Genomic DNA, 23,246 nt, shown 5'->3' on the forward strand with positions numbered 1-23,246 from the left:
TCTCGCCCTAGTTAGTTAACCATGCAGACGTGTCCGACTAACCATAGCGCTGATCAACCCAATAATAATAAGCCGAGCCCATGTGAAGAAGCCGTCCCGAGGAACCGCATGCAAACCGCGATCGTAGACAACAAGAAGAATGTATAATAAAGTGCAGCCAAATAAATGATTATGATGATTGGAACTGATTGTCAGTAATTATCCAGGTGGCTGATAGGCTGCTTATGAACAGTACATATAGAGTTATCCACCAGTCCGGCGTACTGCTGGTCCGATTCTGCCGGATTGGGTAGATGCCGAGGCATGTCTCACGCCCTCCAGATTCACCCTCTTCTCACTCACTACTCCCCTCGAGCTCCCTTTAAGTACTGGCCTACGCGTCCTAGAGTTAAAGAGGCCTCCACTCACCTTCTCTCCCCTACTGGGAATCTACCTTCCCATTATTTCTTCCTATCTGCCCAATTATTCCCCCACAGTCATCCAGCGCCACCCGTGCTCCCTACGATCACCATGCCGTGGCCCTTGAGCATCACCCTCCCTGCCACCGCGGCGACGATGGCCTACCTGAACGCAAGATGGTCACTCTTCTACGATTTCAGCCTGATCGGCTCCCTGCTCAAGATCAGAATGACATCGAACGCCGCCGAGCGTGGCGATCGCCTCAACCTCTTCTACGTCCTGGAAACCCATGCGCTCGCCTCGACCACCGCCGACCTCCCGTTTATCGTGTACAACGGTCGCTCCTGGACGTTTCACGAAACCTATATCATGGCCCTGCGCTATGGGGCTTGGTTCAAGAAGGTGCACGGCGTGCGGCGCAAGGAGATCGTCGCCATCGACTTCATGAACTCGTCCACGTTCCTGTTCATGGTTGTTGGGCTCTGGAGTATCGGCGCCGTCCCAGCCTTTATCAACTATAACCTGGCCGGCAAGCCGCTGACTCACTCGGTCCGCACATCTACGGCGAGACTGCTGGTGGTGGATGAGGAAGTCCGTAACTGCTTCCCGCCGGAGCAGCTGGAGACCTTTGCTTCTTCCGATTTCCGTGACGGAAAGGGTCCCGTCCAGGTCTTGTTCTTTACCCCGGAGGTGGAGGCGCAGATTATGGCGATGGAGCCCGCGCGCGAGGACGACAAGGTGCGCAGTGGGCTGGTGCCCCGCGACATGGCCCTGTTGATCTACACCAGCGGTACCACGGGTCTGCCCAAGCCGGCCATTGTCAGTTGGAAGAAATGCTGGAGTGGTAGTGTGTTTACTGGGAACTGGATGAATATTGGCCCATCTGATCGATTTTTCACGGTTAGCTCGTCCCGTACGTTTCAATTTTCGACTGCTGACTTGGAGACAGTGCATGCCTCTTTACCACTCATCTGCATCTGTCCTTGGATTTGTGACATGCCTGATGAACGGAGCTACCTTGATCCTAGGCCGCAAATTCTCTGCGCGTGGCTTCATGAAAGAGGCGCGTGAGAACGATGCGACGATCATCCAATATGTTGGCGAGACCCTTCGGTATATCCTGGGTGCGCCGCCCGAGATCGACCCTGTCACTGGCGAAGACCTGGACAAGAAGCATCAGATTCGGCTGGCATTCGGCAACGGCCTTCGCCCAGACATCTGGAATCGGTTCAAGGATCGATTCAACATCCCCACGATCGCCGAGTTCTATGCCGCCACAGAAGGCACCACTGGCGCGTGGAATATCTCGTCGAACGATTTCGCCGCGGGTGCCATTGGCCGCAACGGTTTGATTGGAAATTTCATTCTTGGTCGCGGCTCGGCCATTGTGGCAGTGGATATGGAAACCCAGGAACCGTGGCGCGATCCCAAGACGGGTCTGTGCAAGCGTGTTCCTCGCGGCGACCCCGGGGAGCTGCTGTTTGCCATCGATGCCACTGACCCGGCCGAGGCCTTCCAGGGCTACTTCCAAAACCAGAAGGCTACGGAAAGTAAGATCCTGCGGGACGTGCTCAAGAAGGGTGACGCCTTCTTCCGAACGGGCGACATGGTCCGCTGGGACAAGGATGGCCGCTGGTTCTTCTCGGACCGTCTGGGCGATACCTTCCGGTGGAAGAGCGAGAACGTGTCCACCAACGAAGTCGCCGAAGTTCTCGGTGCTCATCCAGAGGTGCATGAAGCCAATGTCTACGGCGTGGCTCTCCCCAACCATGATGGCCGCGCTGGATGTGCGGCGATCGTATTCAACCAGCAGATTCAGAACGGTAACGTGGACGGCCATGCGCTAGAGCCTTCGCAGGCCACGCTGAACAGCCTGGCCGCACACGTTCTCAAGAACCTGCCCCGTTTTGCGGCGCCGCTCTTCCTGCGCGTCACGCCGGAGATGCAGGCAACGGGCAACAACAAGCAGCAGAAGCATGTTCTGCGCTCGGAGGGCGTGGACCCGGCGCTGGTCACGAAGAACGATCGCCTGTACTGGCTTCAGGGCACTTCCTACGTGCCGTTTGAGGAGAAGGACTGGGTCCGGCTGACTGGTGGCCAGGTCCGGTTGTAAATGGTTTTTGTTCTTCTTGCCCTTGCGCTTGCCCTCACTTCAGTTGCCTAGCCTGCCCTAAGATACCCTCACCGTCCCTATTATTTATATGAATCCTGCCATTTCAGGGTGTTTGTAATGAATTATTTGTACATCTGTCTTCCACCTTGTAGTAGCCGACTTGATCGGCAACTCGGCCCGTTCGCATTCTCCGCATATAAGACCGATGTCCCTCCTCAACCGATAAACCAGCAGATAGACCACCTACAACAACAGCTATGTCCTCACCCTCTCTTCTAGCGCGATTGCGCTCCCGACCAACCCTTCAAACCCTGCGCACCCGTCCCATCACCCTCTCAAGCCGTCTCTCCTCTTCCAATTCTTCGTCCGCCTCGGCAATAACCACCCAATTCCTCACGCGCTTCCAATCCCTCGGCCCACAAACCCGCACCCAACTCCTAGACGCAAACCAGCTTCAATTGCTCTCCCTCACCCTCAACCGCCCCACCCTCTGGCCCAACAACAACAATTCCCCATCCTTAGCCAACTCCGCACCCGCCCCGCCATCCGGCACGCCACTACCACCCGGCTACCACCTGGCCTACTTCACGCCGGCCTTCTTAGGATCCGAGCTGGGCGCTGACGGCACAGATGCATCGTATAACCCGGAACCGCCATTCACGCGCCGCATGTGGGCTGGCGGAGAGGTGCTCTGGCCGCGCGGGAAAGATGGGAAGCCGAATCTACTGCGTGTGGGACAGACGGTGCGCGAGACGACCCGCGTGCTGAGTGCCGAGCCCAAGGTTGTCAAGAAGACGGGCGAGGATATGATCGTGGTCGGAGTGGAGAAGGAGTTTGCGAACGAGGATGGGCCGGCGGTGATTGATCGGAGGTGAGACAGGCCTCTTTTCTTGCTTTCTTATAATAGAGAGAGAAAGATAGACTAATGTTCTACAGGAACTGGGTGTTTCGCAAAGCCCTCCCGACCCCATCGCCATCTTCATCTTCGTCTGCCGCTGCTACGTCTGCGGCTCACACGGCGCCACTGAACCCACCCTCGTCCGCTATTGTCTCCCAGGGCTCCACCCACGCGAGAACGCTGGTCCAGACGCCCGTGACGCTGTTCCGCTTCTCGGCACTGACCTTCAACCCGCACAAGATCCACTACTCGCTGCCGTGGGCGCGGGATGTCGAGGGGCATCGGGATATTGTTGTTCACGGTCCCTTGAACCTTATTTCTATCCTGGATTTGTGGCGGGATATCCGTCCGCGTGAGGAGGTGCCTGAGAGCATTTCCTACCGGGCGACGAGTCCATTGTATGCTGGGGATGAGTATCGGATTGTGCTGGAGGAGGGAGATTGTGCGGCTCAGGTACAGATTTTGGGACCGGATGGGGTGGCGATGAAGGCAGAAATCCGGGGCAATCCAGTCCCGTAGCTATCTGTCATATGTACCTAGTAACCAAAGTTTAGTTGTGTTAAGCGTCGCGGATCTTATACCCCAGACGAACCGGACTTAATAAAGCCGAGTCCGATCGCCCCGTTTTACGGGCCCTGGCCCCAATCAAACCTCCAACACCTTCTGGCCCACTTAGTACTCCCGAATCTGACGCGACCCTATTATTGTCAATCATCCTTTGGAGTCCCAATGGTAATATCATGGCCGACCCGGCTAGCAGCAATACCCTAGACACATTGTCCTCCGCTCCTAAGAAGAGAACTCGAGTCCAGCTCTCGTGCACTGCCTGCAGATACCGCAAGTGCGTACCTACCTACCCTATTCTGCCCGGCCGACGGACCGACCTAATAATTCGTCCGCTCCTCATATCTATGCTCTGGCTAACTCCGCCTAGGCTGAAATGCTGTCGCACACACCCGTGTAGCAATTGCAAGAAGCGTGGCGAGGCGGCTTCATGTACTTATATCGGCCGCGGCCCCCGCGGCAAGGCCCAGCAGGGTCGATCCAGCCCGAGCTTAGTCCAGGACCGGTTGCAGCATCTGGAGAACCTGGTAATGTCGCTGGCGCAGAAGAACAACAGATCGGATGAGCCGGAAGATATCAACTTTAATGCACCGCTCAAAGATGATCCCGGCGAATATGCCACGCCGTCTCCGAGTACCGATCGGGAGACCAAGTCACCACCGCTCGATGCGCCGGGTAAACTGGTGGTGAAGAATGAGGAGATCAGTTATATTGACAGTGCTCATTGGCGCGCCATTCTGGAAGAGGTGTGTTTCTGGCTTTGTTGCATATTGCATATCGCGTTCCTGGAACTGACCGATGGTGAAGATCAACGGCGTCAAGGAGTTTCTTGATGAGAATGGAGTTCACTCCGACGATGAAGGGGTCGAGTATGATCCGTACGATGACTCGTCGCCCGCTCTGCTACTGGGCATCGGCCGGCCGGTGAGCAAAGAGGAATTATTGATTGATATTCCCGCGCAGTCGGTCGCTGATCGGCTAGTCTCTCGATTTCTCAAGACATCGGAGCCATCGCTAGGTGCGTTTGAACCATCATCACACATTTTCATTCCTTAATCAACTACAGTGGCCATTCATGTCCCCACGTTTCGAAAAGAATATGAACAATTCTGGCGAGCACCGCACGAGGTCTCCTTCACCTGGCTGGCCCTGCTGTATGCCATCATGACCCTGTCGGTATCTCTGTACCATCGCAGTGAAGAACCACTTCCGGTTACCATGGCCGACGCTATGTTGACGTGGAATGTATTCCGCAAGCGTGGAGCTCAGTGTCTGGTCCAGGCGAACTACCTGGCTCCCGGCCGGTACAAGGTCGAGGCGCTGCTCCTCTACTCCCTGGGGGAGTTTTACCAAAGCCAAGATGCGCAGATTGGGGTTTCGTACCTGCTTGGGATGACGATCAAATTGGCCATGCGCATGGGCTACCACCGTGATCCGCGCCACTACACGAACCTTACTGCCCTAGAAGGCGAAATGCGACGTCGCCAGTGGTGCTTGCTCTGTCAGATTGATACTCTGATTTCGTACCAAGTCGGACTTCCACGGACTATCCAGCCTTGGCAGTACGACACGGAATTGCCATCCAACCTTATGGACACCGACTTTGACGAGACGACCGCCCAACTCCCACCCCCTCGCCCGGAAGAGGAGCGGACGATGTCTTCTTACACTCGATGCAAAGGGCGCATCATGTTGGTCTTTGGACAAATCACCGATCTGGCATATTCTCGAGACCATGTGGCATACGAAGAAGCTCTCGAGATCGATCGCCGCTTGGAGGAGGCGCACGACAAGCTGCCACAGTTCTTCCGGATGCAGCCCATGGCCCAGTGCCTTGCAGATCCCGTCGACCTGATCATGCGCCGATACTCCTTGGAGCTGCTCTATCAAAAGTCCCGCGTTGTGCTACACCGCCGATACATGGCCGAGGCCCCAGGCAACAAACGATACTCGTACTCGCGAGGAGTCTGTGTCGCTGCCGCGACAGAAACCCTCCGACACCACGCGGAAATCTGGAACGAGTCCATGCCGGGCCGCCAGCTAAACTGTGAGCGGCAGTTTCTAAACTCCTTGCAAAACACCGACTTCCTCTTGTCTGCCATGATTCTGTGTCTGGAGCTCTCCCGGGACGGTGAGCGCGGTGACGACCGTACCTTGAACGAGCGTCAACGCACTGATCTCTTAATGCTTCTCGAGACCACACATCGCATCTTCAAGGAGTCGCGCCGGCAGTCCACTGATACACAGCGCGCGTTTGCCGCCTTGACGATCATGCTGGACCGCGTCAAGAGGGGTGCTAAGGTCAGCATTGTGCAAAATATGGCCGAGCAGCCGGTTATGCCCATGAGTGGTAGGTTTCTTTCCTTTCCTGTGTTGTAGTGTGCTGCTAACCCACCGTCACAGCTCAATTCGCGCCGCAACCTACTTCGCAAGTCTCCGTGAAGCAGCCACAGTATTCGATGCACACAGCCGGTTTCAACAACATGCGGCCCGCAGTATATCCTCCACCCGGATCCCCGTTGCATCCATCTCTAGGCATAATCGAAGATATGCTCAACACACCCGCCCAGCTGGACTGGGTAAGCTCTCGTTCCATACCGTAAAATGACTATTCACTGACTGAATGTGTAGCGTCTGTGGGATACCTGCTTGACTAGCTTCGAAATGGCAAACCAGAACAACATGTGGTACTCCGACTGGCCGTCCGAGGCCCCTATGCCGACTGCACCGCCAGGCTACGGATTCGTTGGCTATCCCTCTACGGTGTCCTTGCAGCCGCCGGCTCAAGAGCAGCAGCCGCAGCAGCCGCCGATGATGTGAAAATTCTCCATTCGTTATTATGTACCCGCTTTATCATTGACTGGTATTTATCACATACAGGACGGGAGATGCTTGCTTGCGCTGTACTTAATTATTCGTTTAGCGGTATTTTGCGTTGTACATACTCGGGATACAGGATGGAGTTTGAAGACTCGATCTATCTGAGCGGGATTATTTGAATAGTTTGTGAATCTGAAACCATAATACCAAACCTCGTTCTTGCCTCTTTTATAAAAGGATTTACAGATCACCCCCACCCCTCCTCCACAAAAGACATAAACAAGCTCTGCATATCAGCCCACGTCTTTTCCTCCGCAGCAGTCAATGTATAATCCTTCGGTTTCTGCTGCCGCACACTAAGACTGAACCTCCTCCGAGCCCGCCATATCATCTCAACAACTAGATTCGCCGTTCCTCTCGAGAGAACCCGCACCTTGGGTGATTCCTCGTCATACCACCGTGTCGTGCTGAGATACTGGATGATATCACACATCCGCGACACATGATCCGTCGTATCGTGCGAGGCGTGCCGGAATAGGTCCCACGTGCGCGCTATTAGATTCCGCGAGGTCGTTTCGTCGGTGACTTCTTCGGGTGCGGTGCAGGCAATTAATTTGAAGAGCACGAAGATGGCGTAGGTGATGTAGCGGATCGTGTGAAAGGGACAGTATGTTATTTGCGGTGAGAGTTGGAGCGCGTGTTGAAGGAGGGATATTGCGGCTGTGTGGCTTCGGGCGAGGGTTTCAGTTTCGGGGGTTGACGTCGAGGCTGGGGAATCCAGATTCAGGGCGAAGGAATAGAGTTGCAGTTTCGTGGCGAGGAGGTAGATCGTTTCGCTTCTTTGCCACGCACTTGATGCATTTGCGTCCGTACTTGCTGTGTACTGGGGTTCTGGGCCGCGTAGATCGGAGTCGAAGAGTCGGATTAGACTCGTTGGGTGTGGGAGAAGTCCCGAGCTTTGGGTCTCGCTGTTCCCCAGGGCGGAGGTGATTTTGAAGCTTTGGTATGATATGTAGAGCTGCTGGGCGAGTGGAGTTGAGAGCCAGGTTGGTTGGAGTGAGACTGCGGACTGGATGGTGTGGTCTGGGGTTACTAGCGGTGGGAAGCCGTTTAAGGAGCTTAGCCTGTATGGTGGTTAGCTAATTGTGCATCTCCAAGATATAGATGTCAGTGGCATACCTTTGATTCACAATAAAACACGCAATCCAAGTCCTCTTCCGCTCAACGATCATCTCGGACGTTGGCGTTGCGTCGTACTCAAAATCAGACAGGTGTTCGGCTCGATGGACGCCTTTCGTATAGGCACAGCTGATGGAGAGAGCAGAGTACGACCAGGAGGGATCGTTTGCTGTAGCTCCAAAGGGAAACGGCCAGTAGCAGAGCAGTAGCAGTGCCTGGATCAATTGGAGAGATTGTTTCGCTGGTGTGTGGGCGTTTGAAATCAGAGACTTGATTTCTCCATGCAGCGTGTCTTGCATGTACTCATATTGGGAAGTGTTTCGGGACCCGATGGATATGACCACCCAGAAGAGTATTGGGTCTTGGTCGTAGCTTTGGACGAGCTTTTCTTGTTTAGGGAGGATGGGGAAGTAAGGGTGGTAGTTTTGGTAGTAACTGATGAATTGTAAGCAAGAGAATATATAATGAGTGATATGTGCTCACCATTCGAGAATCGATGTGATGGATTCCGGGTTTAGTATTACTTCGCCCAGGACTTTGTTAGTAAGAAGCGGAGCAGGGATGGCCTCTTGTGGGGATGGAGATCGAGAGGGTAAGGGGTCATTGCTCTCTGCACGACTAGGAAACTCATTGTTGACGGTAGAAGTAGTCTGTTGTTGAGATAGAAAGCGACTTTTAATGTCTTTCAGCTCTTTTTCTACAGCTTCGAGCCGACTAGGGATATCGATTAGACGAGAAATCTAGGAAAGAGCGCCAGACATACCCCCGTTTAGGAACTCGCTTGTAGGACGGATCCACAGAGCAGGTCAGATTCTTCCGGACGCAGCGGGAACAAGGCGCAGGGAATGATTGGGCTGCGTTGCATCCCAGCTAGTAGGGCTCAAATGTTATTCTGTGGTTTCTCTGTCGGAGCAAGAAAGGGGATCTCACCTTCATTTGTCGGCAGTGCACACATGCTGCCAGAGTCCGTTGTTTCACCATCGCCAACCCATAGATAAATAGAAGCCAGGCAGAATGTACACACCGCACTGTTGCGGTGTAGGATGTGGTCGCTGGAGATGGAGGTGGCGAGATCGCAATCAGCGCCGAAATTCGCTCTCGAATGATTGTGGGGCGGAAAATGTGGAGACAAAGACGCTTGTTCTATACAACCCTAACCGACTTGTTCCACCGGTTGTTAATTCATTTCGGTGGCTGAGGGCTATTGTTTATCCTCTCAATACATATATACATATATCAATAAGTTTGTCGTCTCTAGCAGATTTCCTCTTGTGCTAAACACATACGGGACTACAATCTAAGACCCCGATATGTTGACCGATTGGCACGCAAATTTCAAGGTAAGCGCCCACGTCAGAAAAGATCAAGAAGAGAGAATTCGTATATTGACAATTTAGTAGTTCCATGTAGCACCAAAGTTCCTAGTGATCGAGTTCTGGTCGGAGTGTCTGGCAGCCAAGGATCAGGCAAGACGACTGTGGCAGGTTGTCTACGGAAATGCTAGGAAATGTGAACAGCCCTTACTCTCTCGACAATGGAAGCTGGACAAATATTAGCGGAACATGCTGCTGAGACCCATGAAGACCCAGGTCTCCGACAGAGCCAGACACCACAGGTCTCTTGATAGTTGCCTTGAACGACATCGCCGGGCCCCAGAAAAGACAGGCGATTAGATCCTCGTCGGGAATTTTATAGATGTTTTTGATTGTTCTAGGTGAGAGGACACCGCTCGCCTTGACTTCGTTGAAAGTATCGAGGTTGTCAAACATCACATCGATCTTGAGTTCGTATGAGCCGGCATTCTTGGTTTGGATCACTGAAGCTATAACCCCCAGGTAACAATGCCCTTCTGGAGGATCAAGCTTTAGAAACGGTGATCGAGTAGTGTTGTTTACACACATTCTTTCCAATGCTTCGCGAGTGTCTCGTGCCCGTGATGATTCTTTTGCGGGGCTATTTGCAGCCAATTTAAATGTTCCTTTGCCCACGACAGTATGCGAGGTAATAAGGAAAAGCTCGATTGGATGCACATCTTTCAGCAGATGGTAGCTGAATTGGGAGAATTCAAGCTTGAAGCAGACACTTATAGATATTGTCTCCGCATAAAAGCGAAAGTCGGCAGCCCTGGCGATTCTCCCCGCCCGTAGACCTGTGCGGGGTCCGGATTTCTAGTCTAACTGCTCGTAGGAGTTCTTCTTTTTGAAATGATAATTATCATGCCTGTCATAAGAAAATAAACATAATGAGCGACGTAGCGTCACGTGATGGGATATAGATTTCGCCCGGCGGAGGATCTTCGCTTCTTCATCTCCCTCCCCAATGCGAACCCTCCGCTACGTACGACTCGGTCGTGCGAGTGCACCATTTCACCTACGCCAAAATGCGCTCCGACTACCTTCCCTCTGCCAATGCCAGCAGACACGACCAATAGCAAGCCAAACACCACGGCTGCGACGACCTTTCCAGACAACAAATCAGACCAACCTCCGAGCCTTCCACCTACCCTCCCTCTCCTCCTTCCTACCTTCATCTTCTTCCAATGGCAACGGCAATGGTGACAATAACAACGGCCGCATCCTAACCGCCGCCCGCACGCTCCCCTACCCACCGGAGCTTCTCTTCAGCGTCATCTCCGCCGTGGAATCCTACTCGCAATTCCTCCCGTTCCTCACAGCCTCCACGGTGACAGCCCGCGATCCTGTGACAAACTTGCCAACGCAGGCGTTTCTGACAGTGGGATACGGCCCTCTCAGCGAGACCTTCACATCATGCGTGGACTGTGATGCGCAGATGTGGGTGGTCGAGGCGCGCAGCGGGGCAAAATACTCGGATCAAAAAAGTGCAAGCTTTTTCCCCGGTGCTACGGAGGGTGTCTTTAAGTACCTTTCGACGCGTTGGGAATTGGAACCAAGCCCGCAAGAGGGGCGAGGAACGCCGCAGACGAAAGTCCGACTCGAGGTGCGATTTGAATTCCAGAATCAGTTGCATGCTACCGTTATGAGTACTGTTGAGGGGCAGATGGCTACTGTTATGATTGAGGCGTTTGAGAAGCGCATTCGGGAGGTGGAGGGGAGAGGACGATGATGGCGGTTGTGTATCATATCGCTTGGAGTTTTGGGATGGATATAAGGTGACTATAATAGAGTCGATCTATGTATACTACAGTTTAGTCTAGAATCAACTGCTGCATTATATTATTACACAAGCTAATGAGGCTGAGCTGCATACACCTAGGTGATCGGAGCTTGGTCTGACTGATTCAACTTATGCCGCTTTTCCTTTTGGTCAGAAAATGTGAGATGTTGGAAGAAGCTCAATCAATCTACATGATCGTGCCTCAAAAGTATTGATAATAATCAGGGTTGGAAAAGAGTCTATGTAAGTGGTAGAGCTGTTTTCGAACCATCCTGTTAGGTATATATTGTACAGTCTTTCGGCATCCGTTCACGATCTCAATCAAGCCCTCAGTCTAAAATCCTTCTGCTGTGCCTTTTGGCCCACGGCGTTGTAGTTGTCAAACACCACATCCCAGTTGATCCGATCCCACCACCGCTCCAGGTACTCTTCCTTGCCCGCAATGCCATAGTCCATCATCCACGCGTGCTCCCACGTGTTGACGCAGAGAATGGGCTGTACATCCAGTGCGCCGGGGGCCATTGTCTTCTGGCCTGGCGCATGCGCGCCCATCGATCCTGCGAACTGGTTGCCCAGCGGGGCGTCCGGCGAGTGCGTGTTCATGTCGACGGGCTGCTGCCGCGAGTGCGCGGCCGGGTACGGCGATCCGGCGTTGTACGTGCAGAAGATGTGCATCAGGCCCTGGCTGTCCAGGTTCTTGGCGAGCCACACGAAGCCCGGGCCGAACATCGCGTTGGCGGTTGCCAGGAAATCCAGCTTCAGGGACTCAACGGACGAGCAGGTTTCGGTGATGGTGGCAGCGAAGGCCGTAGGGATCCGGGTGGGGGTGGGGGACTATTTAAATACACAGTTAGAATATGCAGCCATTTCCATTGTGTCGGGTACTGACCAGGCAGTTGAAGAAGAAGTGGTTGTTGTGTGCCATTGAAGCGTAGTTAAACAGGGACGCCATCTCCGGACGCCGCGAGTACTTGACCAGCAATTCTCCGGGTTTCGCATCCGCATCGACAGTGTCTATTCCTCATTAACATTGGTTTCTTTTCCGGGATCTCGGTCTTGCGCACCTTGCGTCAACCCGTTGAGCTTCTGGATCAGGAATGTTTGGTACTGGGTCCAGGCAAAGTCAAATGCATCGGGAGACATGAATTCCGGAACACCATTCTCTTTGTAGTACGCGTCATGTTGCAATTGGGGTAGGCGATGGATGCTCCGGGACTGAAGGCGAGGGAGAGCGGAGGAGGGTGTCTACGCCGTCAGGGTTAGCAGGGAGTCAGCACGGCATAGCAATTGAACCGACCTGCGAGAGTGGAGAGAATGAGGAGACCGCGCGCAAAGCGCTCTGCGGCCTAGCGAGGCGGCTGAACATGGCGATCCGGGGGGTTTTTGGTCGAGTGAGTTGCAACAGCTTGTCCGCGCAGAAATTCGATGAGGACTGGCGTGGCTTACATAACCCAGCCAATCACATCGCGCGTATCTACTTCAGCGATCGTGGTTGCAACAACTTAAGCGCCGACACCTTGGTCGGACACAATAATAATAGCAGCCATGTCTCCGATCAGGTGGGTTATTCTGAAACATTCTCCAGCTATTCTTGGAGGTCGGCGCGTGCAAAGAGATTCAGCGACAAAGGCAAATGGATGGACAATGTCTCCTTTGTTCTTCTTCTTTCTCTTCTCTCATCTGTTTCACCTGATATTCAGTGCATCTCTCTGTTGGCTGTCTACATTCCTGCCTGCTGGCAATCTGTTGAATCCATTTGGAAATTGCATTTTTTCTCTCTCTACTCAATCAGTCAGGAAAAAAAACACTCTTCTTCGCCAGGGCTACGACCGCCAGCATGGCGAGATCGACTATGCCAGGCATCATTGCCCGACAGCCGTCATTTCTACTGCTGTTGACTCTTATAATCACAGCAATTAAACCCAGCTATGCCTTGGATCTTTCCCCCCGAAGCTCAGATTCCTGCCCAATCTCATACAAGCGGTGCGGCAGCACGAAACTCCCGGCCGATTTCTGCTGCCCATCAAAATCCACCTGCATCAGTCTGAATGATGCAAGCTCAGCCATCTGCTGCCCTACTGGCTCGGACTGCGAATTTATCTCGCCGGTTACTTGCGATGTCTCCCAGCAGGATGCAGCGCTGCATCCCCGAGAGCGCCGTCAAGACCACCCGGTTGAACGGTACACTTCCCACATGCGGCGGCGACTGCTGTCCCTTTGGTTACACCTGTCAAGACGGAAACACCTGCAAAATGGACAAGAGTGCGGCATCAACGGCGACTGCTGTCTTGCCGGATACAACGACCACCACCTCAACGACGACCACAACGACTACCACCTCAACGACTACCAGTCATACAACAACCGAGTCAGACTCATCATCAACGACCACTTCCACGCAAGCAACTTCGACAACCCCAGCACTGACATTTACCCCCGTCCAATCCCCCTCAACAACCACAACCATGACCTCCTCCAAAGCAGCTTCAGCTGCAGACAGCCAGCAAACCTGCTCCCTCACCAGATCCTGCCCTTCCTTCCCCAGCAAAGCAGTGGTAGCAGGCTTCTTCCCCGGTGCCATTTTTGGCACAATCCTCACCCTTTTAATAACAGCCTGTGTCCGCCATCGCGCACGCCGCAACGAACCGCTCATCCAAGAATCCAAACACACAGGACCCCAGTGGTCCCAGCGTTCTTCGAAGGGAGCCCTAATTGGAATATCCCGTCCTATCGCCTCAGAGGATGGGTCCTACCGCACAGACTTCCTCTTGCGTCCCGCAGAAGCAAAAAGAGCCTCGACGGGCGCCAGATCTATGCTTTCCAGAACGGGGACTCGCGTCCGCAGTCTTTTCTCTGGCAATCCCACCTATGAGAAAGACGTTCCTCCCCTGCCGGTGCCGTATCCCACTACTCCGCCGAGACAGCGTGCGTCTAGTACAGAGAGTATACGGGTATTTTCGCCGCCGGGGGCGTTTGCACAGTCTTCGAAGTTCTTGGGTCCGGAGCCATATCCGGGGGCTATTGCTCGGCCAGATACTACATTCACGGACTTGATGCAGGTTGTTGGGTTTGGGGGGAAGAATGGAGGTGGAGGGAATATCTCGGAGAAAGGTTGATGGATTCGGATAGGTGGTTGTATCAACATGCTTTCACCCCCTTTTGTTATTTTGTAGATTGCGGGTTCTTTTCTAATTTGATATTGAGATACCTAATTTACTCATCCTTAATCAAAAAATACGTCATTCAATTAATTCTAAAAATACAACTCCTCACTACCCACTACGCGGCCTGTCTTCTCGCCTTCCTACTAGCCACAATCCTCTTCAACTCCTTGATCAGCCCAACCACCAAGGGCACGCCAATCGGTCCCAGAAGCGGCAGGTAAACGGCGACCTTGTGCTCGTCCGGGAAATACACCTGGCCCACCATACTCTTCTCAAAGAAGCTGCGCTCAGCCTCCGTCTCCGCGACCCGCGCGCTGGCCAGCGCAGCGGCGAAACGACCGCCTCGTAGATTGGAGCAAGTCGTGGCGAGATGGGACAATGTTGTGGAGACAGACGCGGCCACGGTGGCGGGGATTGGGATTGAAGGTAGAGATTCCGTGAGACGGGCGAGGGAGCCCATAGTTGATGAAGCAGATAGGAGGAGCGCCGCAGCGCGCATGCGGATAAGCGTTTGGAGGCGAAGAGGGAGGGAGGCGGGGGTACTTGGGGTGCCGAGGAGGGTGAGAAGTTGGTGTGAGAATGTCATGAATGCCGGACGGAGAGATTCTTGGGAGAGATGGGCGGGATTGGATTTGCTCTTTGGAGACAGGCCCGGGTTGAGGAGGAAGACACCGCCCCATTGCGGGATAATCCAACTTGAGGCGCGGTTTTCCTTGACGATCAACGGGGACTGCGACGGAGAAGGGACGTAGAGGATGAAGTTGATCGTAGGGCCATTGCCGATGCTGGGGTTGAGCGGCCATTCAGCCGCGTTGATAAAGGCGCTGAGGTCTTCTTTCTTCAACGTCCAGGCGGCTTCCGTCTCATCGTACTCGGGAAGCGGAGCAGTCGGCGAGAATGTCGCGTATAGTTGGACCTGCGTGTCAACCGTGAAGTTGCTGATGGGGGCGAATGCCTCGAGGAGAGGTGACAGATATTCATGCACGGCAGCCTCAATGTCCCACGAAGATGGCTCCGCTCCGGGAGTAAACAAGGAGAATGACAGGTGGTAGGTCTCGGCGTACTTCATGGACCGGCGTAACCGTCTGCTGATGCTCTCAGCCACCTGCGGCGATGTGGAATCCAGTCCAGCCGTGTTTCCCGACAGAATGTGTGCAATGGTAGCTTTCTCCTCACTATAGAGTCGCTGTAGCTCCTCCGCAATAAAGGCTGAGAGAGGTGGATTCGAGGAAGACGGAGCGGGAATCTGGCTCGGAGGGTAGAATACATCGAGCTGCGTTGTGTCCGTGTGGAGATCGGACCTGGGCGCAGTGATATCCTCCTGGGGCAGCAGACGAACGGTCAATGCCGTATCTGCCTTGTCCTCCGTCACGTCCTCCTCGCCATTGTGATCATCCGCCAACTTCAGGCGCAGGTGATGGGCGGCAAATTCATTGAGATCGTCGAGCGTATGCTGCGTCGTACGAAGGAGATGCTGGGCCTCTGTAGACTGCAGCCCTGGCGTTGCGAGATGGATATCCAGAGGGAAGACGGGACGACAGGCCTGTAAACATTAGTATTGACCTCCCCCAAAAGACACGGCAGCCGTACCTTGCCTTCGGCCCAATCCACCATTTCCTGAATCGGGAGGTGGGCTCGGTAGATGGAGGTCGTCTTCCACCATATCGGAAACCCCAGAAAGATAATCACAGCCCAGAAGGCCGCGATGACACGGAATCGTGTTTGGATGGCCTCCGGGGTTTCGGGGGGTGGGACCTTCTCGACGCTGGGTTTGTCGGCATGCGTGGCCAGTGTTTGAGGAGACGACTGGTCTCCATGTTTATCAGTCATGGTCGCCGCATGCTTTGCAGTTAACTGTGGCACCGCAGAGAGCTGTGTGGAAGGGCGAGTCGCGGTGTTGCGGAGGTGCGGAAGGCGGAGAGACGAGGTGGCACTAAATCTTAGTATAGCACTTGGCTTAGTATAGCGTACTACGACTGAATCATACATTGACTACATTGATTAAATTGCAAAGGCATAGCTAATTGAAAATATTTCATTCATGAACAATTCCGGGTATCTTGACTGTATCTTAACCAAAACGCCGACCCAATGTAGCGGTCAAAGGCCCTTAACGGCCCTTCCCTGTTCTCACCAACGATGACAATAATTCTAGTACTCCTTCTCGAAGATCTTCTGAATCGGCTTGGCCGCCTATATGTCGCAGGGATATCAGCAATGGAATTCAGGAACCCGTTCAGGAGGGGTGGGCGTACATCAATGAACTTTTCAAGATCCTGGTCCAGACTCGCGAGGTCATCTTTCCGCTTCTTGTTCTCGGCGATCAGAGCCTGCTTGCGCTTGAGAAGTTCCTGGCGTGCCTGCTCGAGTTTTTCACGTTCGGCGTGCTCATGGTTGATGCGAGCGATCATGAGTTCGTGCTCGTTCAAGGCACGATGTTCCGGATGGAGTTCTAAGAATTCCTCGACGGGGATCAAGGGCAGGGACCGGTACTTGTGGCTGTTGCAAAGTTGTTAGCACAGAGTCGAAGTCGAGCTTCAGTTCAGAGACCTACTCGTAAGACTCGCAGGCGGCGATCTCGCCCGTCAGGTGCTTTTGTTCATAGTACAGGTTTTGCAGTTGGAGATGCAGCCGATCGACCTCCTGGCGAGCCTCCGCAGTCGCCTGCTTGGTGTCGCGCACACGAAAGATGGCCTCCCGGTTCTGGCCGCGCAGTTGGGCGAGTCGCGCGAACAGGAGTTTCTGCTGCTTGGAAGCGGCTAGAAGGGCCGCTTGGGCGTTGGCGTCGGGAACGGCATTATTCGGATCAAGGAGGGCGAGCAAGTGCTGGCACTGGGCGAGGGTGTCGGCACTTGTGGCGAGCACGGGAAGCAGGGACTCGTCGGTGACGATCTCGCTAATCACGGCCATGGCAAGTGTGTATTCTGATTAGTTCTGGGTCCAGGTTGAGCGATGAGCGAAGTGGCGAAGGGGAAAACGGGGAGATGGGCGGCGATCGGCCACCGAATGAACATGTGCTCGGCTGGTTGGGCTGACTCTCTCTCCTTTTGAATGTCACTGCATACATTCACTACTTACTCCCCCACCACCCTTCTCATTGCCCCTCGGTCGCTCCTTAACTATCTTCAGATCGGGCATACCCTCCTCCTCTTGTACATATTTTTCTACTCAACTGCTCATCGGGACCTCTTTCCTCCCCTCCTCGGATCTCCCCGGCCCCCTCCTCAACAATATTCTTTCCCAACAACTGGGACTGCCTCCTTATCATTGACGGTCGGATGCTGCTCAAATGAAACACCCAGTCGGCACCATGGCTCTGGCAGCGTCAATGACTGTGGAATCCCACTCCACCGCGGCCTCGTCGACGGCCACCCCCAGCGAGGAGACGGCCTTGCTGCGGGAGCGTCGACGCCGGCACTCCTTTCACGCCGCCCGGAAATTGTCCTGCGACTACCAGGATGCCGATACCGTCTTTATTAGGGTGAGCACTCTTTCTCTAACACTTGAACATGGCGACTCATTTTTCCGGCTCTAGGTCGAACTCTTCCTGGCCGAATTGGAACGCCGAATGCAATGGATCGAACAGTACCGCAAATCTCATATGGTTCAAATTGACGCCAGCCTGCGGCGAGGATATGCCACACTAGAAGCCGTGAGAGACCAATGCTCTATGGCCTCGGGGGAATTGATGGGAAGCGGAAAGAAACGAGCCAAGATGTTCGTGGACACGCTCGAGGACCGCTACATTGATGCTTTGGCCACCAAAGAGACCCTCGAGCAGAAGGCCCAGGCCGGAGTGCGCCTGATGGAGTCTTTCCTGTCGGAAATGGAGTCTCGGGCGCACGCCGTCCGCGACCGCGGAATCTACGGGACTTTGGACGATGGCTGGAAGGCTATGGACTCGAAACTCGTCCACGCCCGCGAAGTGGTGGATGAGGGTATGGAACGAGCTCGTCGTGCCCGTGATGCCATGCGAGAGAGCATCGATCAGGCCGTTCGATTGGCCCAGGAAAACCGCCTAATCACCTACTCCGATCTGCCCGACCCGTGGCGAGTGAACCCGCACATCCTCCGAGGCTATCGATTCACATCATCGAAAGTCGAATGCCTTTCGTCGGCATTTTCCTTCTCGAATGAACTGGTCAACATTTGGTCCCACCTCATCGGTCTGGTAATCGTCCTGTCGATCGCCTTCTATTTCTACCCGCTCAATCCGAATTTCCACCTGAGCACCAAGACCGATGTGCTGATTGCCGCTGTCTTCTTTTTCTCTGCCTGCAAGTGCCTGTTCTGCAGTACCCTCTGGCACACCATGAACAGCATTTCCTCCCAGCCCCTGATGGAGCGCTTCGCTTGCGTGGACTATACCGGCATTTCTTTGCTGGTTGCCGCCTCCATCGTCACCATCGAGTACACCGCGTTCTATTGTGAACCCTACTCGCGCTGGACCTACATCGTGCTCACCATGTCCTTGGGCGTCGGCGGTATCATCCTGCCATGGCACCCGACCTTCAACCGCCACGACATGGCCTGGGCTCGTGTGCTCTTCTACGTATCTCTCGCCCTGACCGGCTTCGCGCCTCTTGCACAACTCTCCACCACCCGCGGGCTTGAGTGGTGCATGTACTTCTATGCCCCGGTGTTCAAGAGCCTCCTCGTCTACTTTGTCGGCGCCCTCGTGTATGCTTCAAAGATACCCGAGCGATGGAAGCCCGGTCTGTTCGACTACTTCGGCGGCAGTCACAATATCTGGCATATGGCCGTGCTGGGCGGGATTCTGTTCCACTATTGTGCTATGCAGGATCTGTTCGCGGGCGCTTTCCAGCGTGCCGAAGGCGAATGCCCTAATCTGACGGCATGATCTTTTCTTCCTTTCGCATTCAACATTCCTACTAGACCACGATGTTTTTCCGACTCGGTCAGGTCCTTTTTTCGCTCCACATCATCATAGACATCTGGACATCATAATTGGTGATTATTATCTGCATGAACGGCGTTCTCTGGATTGTTTTGACATCTCAAGTTTATCTTTTTATTACCTTGCTTACTTTCCAGGATAGTGCATCCTGGGAAGTCATGACCTCCGTCTTAGATGGCGAATTATTTCTTTGCAAATCTTTTGGATTTTCTTGTTATCTACTTTGCTTGCACTGGTTACGTTTCCCTTTTTGGGGATCGACATGACGTGTTCCAGCCTCGATTATTATGATTCTGCTCCAACCTGCCTAGTCTTTATGATTGGGTGGATTGAGGTCTTACGTTGCTTTTCCATAGACTTGCAAAAACGTCAAGAGTTCTTGGATTCGCAGATATATGCTCTATCTCTATCACAGTGGTTGTAACTTAAGTACATTCATCATCGTAAAGCCATGCGTCGTTCACATGGATGCAAGATGTAGGTCATGGTGCAGTTCGTCATGTCCGAGACCTCCCACTGCAATTGCTGCGACAGCAACACGGGTTGTCGTGGGCGGTTGGTTCAACCAAAAAAGCCATGTTATCATTTCAGCCGGATTCCGACTGGTCAGTCAATGAAGTGAGTTCCTTTTGCTAGGAAGCAGTGGTCCGTAGGTATCCTCAGCTACTGGACTCGGGTTATAGTCGTGAGAGCAGATTTCCATTTCTCGGACGAAGAGACGGAGCGTGGGATACCATGGAATTCGGCTGGGCGGAAAGGATTGCTGTGTCGACTGTGTCTCCGGAGATGCCGACAACAGCTGAGACAAACTTGGCTTCTCCAGGCCATTGTCCGATATCGACGCCTTCTCCCTTCACTCGCCCTTCTCAGTTGTATTCACAGCAACAGCAGCGTCACCACCATGTTTCCGGAAATGCCCCTGCATCCAGCAGCGGTACATCTTCAGCTTGCTCTGCCGATTGACAATTAGTCGTCGATCGGCACCCATATGCAAGACGTCAAACACTCCGTCTCCTGCGCTTGGTGCATCATCATCGGGTAGACCCTTCTCAGGAGTCCACTGGCTCCACATCTTAACCAACTGATCCTGATCAAAGAAGTACACGCGCGTGCCATCGCCACGAGCATAAAAGTTCTCGCCCATATAGCGATTCTTCTTAAACCGCACCTGCGCAAGGTCTCCGCGGCCGTAGTCGCGGAAAAGGATCTGGCCGCCGGGTTTCAGAACGCGATAGATGTTTCGCATGGCTTTGTTCCATTGGTCCGGGTTTAAGGCGGAGAAAATGAAGATCAGAATCACCACGTCGACCGATTCCTCGGTCAGACCCGGCGGAAGCGAGTCGCCCTTCTCCTCGGAGGGCTCGCCGGCCACGTCCCAGACATCAGCGACCATGTGGGTCGGGTCGTACTGCTCACTCTCGCGCATGACCTTGACCGCATACTTGGAGAAGTCGCACGCATGCACCATGAGCTGGTCATTCTGGTTATTCGCCAACAACGGGAACGCAGTATTGCCCGCGCCCGCGCCCACCTCCAGAACCACCTGATGCCCCGCATCCTTCTGCGTCACATCCGCCAGCACGGGGAACTCCTGACGCAGCCACTTGCGGTCCTTGAAGAAGTTGGCCGTGTTGTTTTTGTAGAACAAATCCCACCATTTCGCGGGGTCGCCGTTGAATCGCTTCATGTCGAACTCCGACACCGGTGTTTCGCGCTGCTTGGCAAATTGGGTCTCGGCGTAGGCTTTGAATTCGTCGTCGGGCTCGACGTGGTCCCATGCGTTGAACTCGAAGACATTGTCGCCTTCTTCGAGGTAGCGCGAGCCGAACATGAAGGGGTCGCTGCGCTTGAGGTTGTTGGCGGGGTCGTGCGAGCGGTGCGGGGGGAGATGCCGAGGCTGAGCATTTTCGACAATCTCGCGGACGGTAGGATCCATCGTCATGGTGATGTTGGTAGTGGTGGTTATTCAAGAGACACTACTCCATACTCTCGGCCAGAAAAATAAAATTCGCGGACCGTTCCTGATTAGATCAGCATGTCATGTGATCGGAGAGGCTACACAGGGAGGGAGGAACGGGTGTAGCTGCAGTGCAGGATGCCAGGGACACCCCTTATTTTGCCCGCTGAGTCCCTTTCGGTGTACATTTCTTTCTTTTGCCTTCTCTCCTGTCTAGCGAGGATTTCCCTTGTGGACGGACGATCCGTTGCACACCTGAGGCATCATCATCCCGCTTATCTTATCACAAACCTGGCCAATCACTCCAGTCTAGAATCTGGATGCCTGCGGCTGCCTCACTAAGCCTCAATCACTCGCTGGCCTTTCTGACTCTCTTCCTCCTCCTCCACCTCCTCCGTTCGACATGCCTTTTTGAACTGCCCTGTGTCCATCGTTGACCGTCGTATGCCCAGTTCTGGGTTTATCGACTGACTTCAAGTGGGGGAGGGTGATCCTGCCCATTTTAGATCTACTATCATCGATTGCTGCGACATGCCCACAAGTCAATCACTTCTAGCCTTCTTTTCGGGATAGTTACACGGCACAACACATTGTCAAATTCGTCTTTTATTTTCCACCTCTGAATCACTCAATCATGTCGTTCCTCGCCAACCTCTGCGGTTGCTTCGTCTGCAACCACAAAGCCTCCCCCTCTTCTTCTTCACGCCCAGAGATGCAAGTCTCCCAGGGCCCAACACACACCCGCAGCGGAGTGCCAACCGGTCGCTTTACCCTCTCCGCTCATGGCGACTTTGTCCGCCGCGCTGCCGACAACGAGGTTGGCACCGAGCGCGGGCCCCACGCGGCTGACTCCGGGTATACCAATGTGGTCCCGCTGCCGCAGTACACGCCGCGGCCCATGAGTGCTCACGAGAAAACCCTCGAGGCTCACATGCGTGACCCGCCGGTCTCTTCGTCTGAGTATTCTGCCGATGAAAAGAACCGGAATCTCTACGACGAAGAGGTTACCTCTGACGGCTCTTCTGCCATCTCTTTCCCGAGCAGCTACGGGAATACCTCGACGGCAACCCGAGAAACGCCCCCGCCGCCGTACTCCCCGCGTCATTCGTCAGTATTCACTCGCTCGCGCTCCATGTCCGTGTCGTCTGCGATGGCGGTGGCTATTAACCCGCCGCCGTTGGCTCGGGTAGCTGGCGTGCATCACGGTCGTCTTGCTCGTTCCGAGGTGGATGACCAGTCTCTTCGGCGCCACCGACGAATTTCCTGGGAGAGCCGTTAGAACATCCTTCCCTTCCTTTCACCCCCTCTTCTTGCCGCCTTCAGCCACCCTCTCTCCCCCACGAATAACGATCCTCGGGCCGGTGTCTATCATGGAATATCTTCGATCCAGCATTCCCTTCTTTTCCATTTCTTTGTGACTCTTTCACGCATATGACGCGATGACCATGCAACTTCTATGTACTCGATGGAATCGTAGCACATATACGAAGCTGCCTTCTTTTCCCTTCGAACTTCACGGTACCTAATGGGGTTTAAGCAGATTTCAGGACGAAATATCGGAATAGGCACTGTGGAAATTGCGTGCCCGCATTTACATGGTGCTTCCATAATAGAGAATACGTATGTACCAGATAATGTCTGGCATTTCCTGGCTTGCTCTTTTTATTTTTATATTCACCCGTCGCTCCCTGAGTAGAACTGAGCATGCCCTTGAGCAGCCTGATTAGCTCGCTGAGCCCGACTCTTCCGGGTCATCTACCAACGCGGCATCTGCCGGCCTTCAACGTTGATCATTCTGATGCCTGGCCAGAAATCTTTCCTTCGCCGCTCAATTTCTTCCAAATCATCTGTTCCTGGGATACTTTCCCATCGGACATGCAGATCTGGAGCTGACCTCAGTCTCCGAGGCAGCCGGAAGGGAGCATCGTCTTCGAACAGCAGACCCAGCGCTTGCATGCGTTTCTTGTCCCAAATTGCAAATCCAACCCGACGAAAGACGCGAAACTCTACAGTTTATATAACCAGTTCGACTGGAGCCTGTGGGTGGAGATAGGAGGAACTCGCCTATTGCCCGGTTGAGAGAATTCCGGACCCCGCCT

General features: G+C 53.9%; 15 protein-coding genes across 15 annotated transcripts; 9 read left to right on the forward strand and 6 right to left on the reverse strand.

The window, feature by feature from the left end:
• Positions 1 to 510: 510 nt before the first annotated feature.
• Positions 511 to 2,512, forward strand: N7474_010073 (uncharacterized protein; the record flags this gene model as incomplete). The annotated part of the gene is made up of 2 exons (XM_057201483.1): positions 511 to 1,250; positions 1,345 to 2,512. 2 exons carry the CDS (start codon positions 511 to 513, stop codon positions 2,510 to 2,512), a joined length of 1,908 nt encoding a protein of 635 aa, XP_057049470.1.
• A 257-nt stretch (positions 2,513 to 2,769) lies between these two features.
• Positions 2,770 to 3,387, forward strand: N7474_010074 (C6 transcription factor; the record flags this gene model as incomplete). Its single annotated transcript, XM_057201484.1, has 1 exon — positions 2,770 to 3,387. The coding sequence occupies one exon, from the start codon at positions 2,770 to 2,772 to the stop codon at positions 3,385 to 3,387; it is 618 nt and encodes a 205-aa protein (XP_057049471.1).
• Positions 3,388 to 3,437: 50 nt separating this feature from the next.
• On the forward strand, positions 3,438 to 3,929 carry N7474_010075 (uncharacterized protein; the record flags this gene model as incomplete). Its single annotated transcript, XM_057201485.1, has 1 exon — positions 3,438 to 3,929. One exon carries the CDS (start codon positions 3,438 to 3,440, stop codon positions 3,927 to 3,929), a length of 492 nt encoding a protein of 163 aa, XP_057049472.1.
• A 392-nt stretch (positions 3,930 to 4,321) lies between these two features.
• On the forward strand, positions 4,322 to 5,030 carry N7474_010076 (uncharacterized protein; the record flags this gene model as incomplete). Its single annotated transcript, XM_057201486.1, has 2 exons — positions 4,322 to 4,720; positions 4,782 to 5,030. 2 exons carry the CDS (start codon positions 4,322 to 4,324, stop codon positions 5,028 to 5,030), a joined length of 648 nt encoding a protein of 215 aa, XP_057049473.1.
• Positions 5,031 to 5,138: 108 nt separating this feature from the next.
• On the forward strand, positions 5,139 to 6,353 carry N7474_010077 (fungal specific transcription factor domain-containing protein; the record flags this gene model as incomplete). Its single annotated transcript, XM_057201487.1, has 1 exon — positions 5,139 to 6,353. The coding sequence occupies one exon, from the start codon at positions 5,139 to 5,141 to the stop codon at positions 6,351 to 6,353; it is 1,215 nt and encodes a 404-aa protein (XP_057049474.1).
• A 688-nt stretch (positions 6,354 to 7,041) lies between these two features.
• On the reverse strand, positions 7,042 to 8,909 carry N7474_010078 (fungal specific transcription factor domain-containing protein; the record flags this gene model as incomplete). Its single annotated transcript, XM_057201488.1, has 5 exons — positions 7,042 to 7,918; positions 7,974 to 8,408; positions 8,457 to 8,687; positions 8,737 to 8,843; positions 8,904 to 8,909. 5 exons carry the CDS (start codon positions 8,907 to 8,909, stop codon positions 7,042 to 7,044), a joined length of 1,656 nt encoding a protein of 551 aa, XP_057049475.1.
• Positions 8,910 to 9,493: 584 nt separating this feature from the next.
• Positions 9,494 to 9,874, reverse strand: N7474_010079 (DUF4387 domain-containing protein; the record flags this gene model as incomplete). Its single annotated transcript, XM_057201489.1, has 1 exon — positions 9,494 to 9,874. One exon carries the CDS (start codon positions 9,872 to 9,874, stop codon positions 9,494 to 9,496), a length of 381 nt encoding a protein of 126 aa, XP_057049476.1.
• A 418-nt stretch (positions 9,875 to 10,292) lies between these two features.
• On the forward strand, positions 10,293 to 11,057 carry N7474_010080 (ubiquinone-binding COQ10-like protein; the record flags this gene model as incomplete). The annotated part of the gene is made up of 1 exon (XM_057201490.1): positions 10,293 to 11,057. The coding sequence occupies one exon, from the start codon at positions 10,293 to 10,295 to the stop codon at positions 11,055 to 11,057; it is 765 nt and encodes a 254-aa protein (XP_057049477.1).
• A 372-nt stretch (positions 11,058 to 11,429) lies between these two features.
• On the reverse strand, positions 11,430 to 12,474 carry sod4 (mitochondrial 37S ribosomal protein mS42; the record flags this gene model as incomplete). Its single annotated transcript, XM_057201491.1, has 4 exons — positions 11,430 to 11,942; positions 11,998 to 12,122; positions 12,173 to 12,353; positions 12,406 to 12,474. 4 exons carry the CDS (start codon positions 12,472 to 12,474, stop codon positions 11,430 to 11,432), a joined length of 888 nt encoding a protein of 295 aa, XP_057049478.1.
• Positions 12,475 to 12,945: 471 nt separating this feature from the next.
• Positions 12,946 to 14,224, forward strand: N7474_010082 (uncharacterized protein; the record flags this gene model as incomplete). Its single annotated transcript, XM_057201492.1, has 2 exons — positions 12,946 to 13,663; positions 13,722 to 14,224. 2 exons carry the CDS (start codon positions 12,946 to 12,948, stop codon positions 14,222 to 14,224), a joined length of 1,221 nt encoding a protein of 406 aa, XP_057049479.1.
• Positions 14,225 to 14,387: 163 nt separating this feature from the next.
• Positions 14,388 to 16,102, reverse strand: PIG-S (GPI-anchored transamidase GPI17; the record flags this gene model as incomplete). Its single annotated transcript, XM_057201493.1, has 2 exons — positions 14,388 to 15,761; positions 15,863 to 16,102. The coding sequence occupies 2 exons, from the start codon at positions 16,100 to 16,102 to the stop codon at positions 14,388 to 14,390; spliced, it is 1,614 nt and encodes a 537-aa protein (XP_057049480.1).
• A 321-nt stretch (positions 16,103 to 16,423) lies between these two features.
• Positions 16,424 to 17,182, reverse strand: N7474_010084 (uncharacterized protein; the record flags this gene model as incomplete). The annotated part of the gene is made up of 3 exons (XM_057201494.1): positions 16,424 to 16,465; positions 16,528 to 16,771; positions 16,827 to 17,182. The coding sequence occupies 3 exons, from the start codon at positions 17,180 to 17,182 to the stop codon at positions 16,424 to 16,426; spliced, it is 642 nt and encodes a 213-aa protein (XP_057049481.1).
• Positions 17,183 to 17,582: 400 nt separating this feature from the next.
• Positions 17,583 to 19,133, forward strand: N7474_010085 (hemolysin III family protein; the record flags this gene model as incomplete). The annotated part of the gene is made up of 2 exons (XM_057201495.1): positions 17,583 to 17,753; positions 17,808 to 19,133. The coding sequence occupies 2 exons, from the start codon at positions 17,583 to 17,585 to the stop codon at positions 19,131 to 19,133; spliced, it is 1,497 nt and encodes a 498-aa protein (XP_057049482.1).
• A 910-nt stretch (positions 19,134 to 20,043) lies between these two features.
• N7474_010086 (tRNA(Thr) (cytosine(32)-N(3))-methyltransferase) lies at positions 20,044 to 21,132 on the reverse strand (the record flags this gene model as incomplete). Its single annotated transcript, XM_057201496.1, has 1 exon — positions 20,044 to 21,132. One exon carries the CDS (start codon positions 21,130 to 21,132, stop codon positions 20,044 to 20,046), a length of 1,089 nt encoding a protein of 362 aa, XP_057049483.1.
• A 649-nt stretch (positions 21,133 to 21,781) lies between these two features.
• Positions 21,782 to 22,426, forward strand: N7474_010087 (uncharacterized protein; the record flags this gene model as incomplete). Its single annotated transcript, XM_057201497.1, has 1 exon — positions 21,782 to 22,426. One exon carries the CDS (start codon positions 21,782 to 21,784, stop codon positions 22,424 to 22,426), a length of 645 nt encoding a protein of 214 aa, XP_057049484.1.
• Between the last annotated feature and the right edge of the window lie 820 nt (positions 22,427 to 23,246).

Source organism: Penicillium riverlandense (assembly GCF_028828495.1).
Source record: "Penicillium riverlandense strain IBT 135883 chromosome Unknown utg000008l_segment0_segment0, whole genome shotgun sequence".
In the NCBI taxonomy this organism is placed as follows: domain Eukaryota; kingdom Fungi; phylum Ascomycota; class Eurotiomycetes; order Eurotiales; family Aspergillaceae; genus Penicillium; species Penicillium riverlandense.